Genomic DNA, 4,886 nt, shown 5'->3' with positions numbered 1-4,886 from the left:
AATAGTATAGCCACTTTGACCATCATCTCACAATCTATTGCTTCAGTGTTTGTAGTAACCAAAGGAGACAAGATTCAAATTCTAAAGTATGGAACTGCATATTCAGTAGATTCCAGCATTCTTTAGCAAAACTGCAATTCAGAAAGATATGTAACAGATGTTCAACATAATTTATGCACATTGGACAGATAATTGTCATTTGCACACCTTTCCCTTTCAAAATACTACGAGCAGACAGATCCTCGCTGTAAATTCGCCATAAGAACACTCTCATTTTTTGCGGTATCGGTAGCTTCTATAGCTTCATCCATCCTTGTTTTTTTGATTCCCATTTGCACTCACTAAAATGTTTATCCCAAAACTTATAACCAGACTTCTCATCGTACTTTCCATCATTGGTAAATATCAAAGAGATATGATCCAGGATCTGATTTCTTGGGATAGGTATAGCCAATATTGCTTTGGCATCACTAATTATAAAATGATTAAATACCTTACTAGTATCCCGCTGATTTTTACCAGGAATAAGAAGCTCGCACACTTTCATATCAATAGACGAACCAGTAAACATGTTGTTCACCATATAATTTTCTTTTCCTCTCACCCATGAATCTTTAAAGACTCTCATATCCTCCCCATTTCCAAGAACCCATTTATACCCCTTCTTTAAAACTTCTTTAGCCTGCCAAAATCCTGACCAAACAAAGCTTACTCCTCCTCCTCGTGATGCTTCAAACAAGCTAGTATTTATGAAATACCTAGCTTTAAAGACTCGAGCAACCAACGAACTTGGATTACTTAGAAAATTCTAGCAGTGTTTCACTAGAGCAAGGTTAAAACCATGTAAGTCCCTGAATCCCAGACCGCCCAAACTCTTAGACATACTCATGTTCATCCATGGAAACCATACTATCCTTCGAATCCCACCAAAAACTGATCATCATTCTTTCAAGTTCCTTGTATAGGCATTTAGGTAACATGCAACAATACATAGTGTATGATGGGACTGCTTGTGCAATATTTTAAAGTGATATGGCCTTTCTTGCCTTTGACAAACACTTCACATTCCATCTTTCAATTTTCTACCAGAGGCGCTCTCTTTTAAGAAATCAAACACCTGTTTTAGGATCTACTAATGAGAGACCATAATCTTAAGTATCTTCCTTCACTTAGATCATTCTGAACCTCTAAAATATTTTTGATTTCTAACTATTTGTCAACCCTCATATTAGAGCTAAAGTATATGCCTGATTTTTGGAAATTAATTGCTTGACCAAATTGCTGCTCGTATTTCTGAAGAATTGATTTTATCTCTCTAACTTCCTCCATGTTTGCTTTATATAATACATAACTATCATCTACAAACAACAAGTGTGTAATTGCTGGTGCTTCAACATGAATTCTACAGCCTTTAATATTCCCCTGTTCAGCGGCTTTTTTTAAAGACCATGACAATCCTTCTACGCATATCAAGAATAAGTAAGGTGACAAGGGGTCACCTTGCCGTAATCCTCTCCTCGTAGCTATAAGACCAACTTTATCATAATTAAAACTCACTGAATAAGAAATTGTAGACACACATAGCATTATCCAGGAAATCCATTTGCTACAAAAACCTCTCAGCTGCATTTGATTTTTCAAAAATCTCCAATCTACTCTATCATAAGCCTTACTTATATTACGCTTTAAAGCTACTTCTCCCTCCTCGCCTCATATTTTCTACTTCATATAATGTAAGATCTCAAATGTTATGAGAAAATTATATGTGATACTTCTACCAGGAACAAATACAGATTGGTTTTCCATAATTAAACCTGTTAATAACACACGAAGTCGATTTGATAATAGTTTGGCAATGATCTTATAAAGCACGTTACACAATGCTATCGTTCTCATATCTTTCATAGAGTTTGCACCGTCTTTCTTTTGAATCAATAAGACCATTGTATTGTTTAAGTTAGCTGGAAAAGTCAGCTCATTCATTCATTTTAAGATCATTGTATTGTTTTTCCAGCTGCTAACAACCTCACTCAACTGAGGACTTCGGACATTGAAACATTCTATGAAAACTACCAAATTGTGAGGGGCCTTACCATCTCTAAGAACCCAAGGCTTCATACCGGATCTTCAATACACTCAGTCCCTTCGAGCAGTGGGGATTACGCCGTCGGAATTTCCGAAGCTGCCTTTAAATGTGGCTTCCGTGTCCCTCTCATAAAGCTGCTGAAGCATCTGTTCAGGCAGATAAAAATCGCATTTCTCATATGAATCCAAATAGATTCATCCACATCAATAGCTTCCAATGTCGATGCTTGGAGGCGAAGATTAAACCTTCAACCTGGTTGTTCTGGTTCCATTGCGATTTCTGGAGGAACGGGAAAAGCCCGGGTTTCTACAATATCGGCCGAAGAGCTGGCCTAGGGGACTGGTGTTTCACCAATTCCAGTAACAAAAATGCCACACGCACTGATGCTTCATTTTTAAAATCTATCTAGCCAGTTCGGAGTTTGGTGTGAGGTCGAACCAACTCGGTTGAAGATGCTCACCCTTAAGTGGGGGGAGGCTATTGATTACGGGATGTTGGTGTCTTTGGACATTCTCAAGGTGTTGTTGACCGGTAGTCGGGACAGATATTGGTTGTTCTCCCTATGGGGTACTGGTAACACTTTTCTGTCCTCTTCTCATGCTTTAGTTATTTTCTTCCTCTAGTTTGTACTTGTATAAATCCACTATTTCTCCTGACTTCAGCATGAGACATTTTCCTTATTTGTTTTGTCTTTTTTTGCAGTGTCTTCCCGTCAAGCTGTATTGGAAAGGGAGCGGCGTAAGGCCGAAGAAAAGTTTGCCTTGGAGAGGGCTGTTATAGGAAGTTCTCATCCTGAGACGGCCGATTTACGGGCACCCATCCCTTCTCATGCTCACTCACATACTCCTTTCTTGGAGCTTACTTGTGAAAACAGGTCTGAACCATTGGACATGGAGGCCGAACACCGGAAGAGGCTCCGGGCACCCGGTGGTGATTTTATCGAGATGTATGCTCCGAAATGGGGTGTATTGTTGTCGGAATCTATAGTCTCCCAGGCCCCAGGAGCCGTAAGGAAGGTCGGTCCGAACCTTTGCAGGGGATTGATGCTTCCTAAGGACCAAGTTGTCTACGCTACCGTCGACCCTTTGGATGCCTGCACCGAGCTTGTGGCTCACCTTTCTGAGGTATGTTTTGCCTTAGTTTTTATCTCAATTTCTTTCTTCCCTTCGTATTCTCCTTGCCGTAATTTCTTTTTTCATTTTTTTCTCAAGTTGTCCCTTAAGCGGATGTTGTGGCTGATAAGGTCCAGGATTGCTAACATATCATGAATTATATAAGAGAAAAAAAAAGTACTGGAAGAGTATGTGTTATTTCATTAGATAACAACCTTATATACTACAAGGTTGTGGCTGTTGAGTTACATAACCACCAGGGAAAGAAGTGTTTCATTTTCCTGGATATTAAAAGCAGATTTATATAGGATAACTACGTCTTTAAAAACACATTAATTCTAACACTCCCTCCTAATGTGTTGTTCCTGAACTCCCAGCAGATTACGCAGCATCTGAAACTTCTCTTTTGGAAGTGCCTTTGTGAATATATTAACAACTTGCTCCTCGGACTTGCAGTAGACTAATTTTATCTCATTTTCCTCGATCTTCTCACGAATGAAGTGATGTTTCACAGCAATGTGCCTTGTACGACTATTGTAGATAGGATTCTTTGCCATAGATATGGCTGACTTATTGTCACATAGCATCTCTGTTGCGTTTCTTTGCCTTTCATCATATCCTCCAGAATTCTTCTCAACCAAATAGCTTGTGATGTTGCCAGGGCAGCAGCTACGTACTCAGCTTCTGCGGATGACTGTGCAACTGAATCTTGCTTCTTTGAATGCCATGAAAATGCTCCTGAATCAAATGAAAACATAAAGCCTGTTGTGCTCTTCATGTCATCTCTGGAACCTGCCCAATCACTGTCACAAAAACCAATTAATTTTAGCTCTTCACCTTTAAAATATTTGATTCCATATGCCACAGTTCCTTTTATGTAACGAAGAACTCGTTTGGCTGCTCCAAGGTGAACCTCGCTAGGATCTTGCATATATCTGGACAACAAACTAGAAGCAAACATAATGTCCGGCCTAGTTGCCGTAAGATACATTAAACTTCCAACAATGCTTCTATACAAAGTCCTGTCTACTTTTCTTCCACCGTCATCTTTCATCAATTTTTCATTTGCTGCAAGAGGTGTTGCCATTGCTTTGCAACCATACATATTAAACCTTTTTAACATCATTTCAGCGTATTTGTGCTGACAAATAAACACTCCATCACCTTGTTGGTGGATCTCAATCCCAAGAAAATGGTGTAGCAGTCCCATATCACTCATTTCATACTTCTTCATCATATCACTTTTGAACTGATTTATCATATGCTCATCATTGCTAGTAAAAATCAGATCATCAACATAAATTGCAACGATAAGAATTGACATACCTTGCTTCTTCACATAGAGAGTTGGCTCACTCTTACTTTTGACAAATCCATTTTCCAGGAAGTAGTTGTCGATATGGGTATACCATTGACGAGGTGCCTGCTTTAACCCGTACAACGCCTTTTTCAACTTGTAAACTTTTCCTTCTTGTCCTTTAATGACAAAACCATCTGGTTGATCTACATAGATTTCCTCTTCTAAATCTCCGTTCAAGAAGGCTGATTTCACGTCAAGTTGATATAATATCCATCATTTTTGAGCTGTAAGAGCAATGAGGGTTCTGATTGTGTCTTTTCGAGCTACTGGTGCAAATGTTTCGAGGTAATCAACTCCTTTATGTTGTGAATATCCTTTGGCCACTAGA

General features: G+C 39.1%; 1 protein-coding gene across 1 annotated transcript; it reads right to left on the bottom strand.

Moving 5' to 3' along the window:
- Nucleotides 1–295: 295 nt before the first annotated feature.
- On the bottom strand, nt 296–1,944 carry LOC141691624 (uncharacterized). Its single transcript, XM_074496393.1, has 3 exons — nt 1,815–1,944; nt 1,348–1,556; nt 296–808 (listed from the first exon to the last, which is right to left on the bottom strand). The coding sequence occupies exons 1-3, from the start codon at nt 1,942–1,944 to the stop codon at nt 296–298; spliced, it is 852 nt and encodes a 283-aa protein (XP_074352494.1).
- Nucleotides 1,945–4,886: the final 2,942 nt, after the last annotated feature.

This window comes from Apium graveolens, chromosome 10 (assembly GCF_009905375.1).
Source record: "Apium graveolens cultivar Ventura chromosome 10, ASM990537v1, whole genome shotgun sequence".
NCBI lineage: Eukaryota > Viridiplantae > Streptophyta > Magnoliopsida > Apiales > Apiaceae > Apium > Apium graveolens.
This window is presented reverse-complemented; position numbering and strand designations above follow the sequence as displayed.

Coding starts and splice junctions, on each gene's coding strand:
- LOC141691624 (XM_074496393.1), bottom strand. CDS start 1,944: ATGGTCTTATTGATTCAAAAGAAAGACGGTGCAAACTCTATGAAAGAT. Junction 1,557..1,814: donor ACTTCGTGTGTTATTAACAG/GTTTAATTATGG, acceptor TTTCTTATTCAG/TGAGTTTTAATTATGATAAA. Junction 809..1,347: donor TGTTTGTAGATGATAGTTAT/GTATTATATAAA, acceptor AAACACTGCTAG/AATTTTCTAAGTAATCCAAG.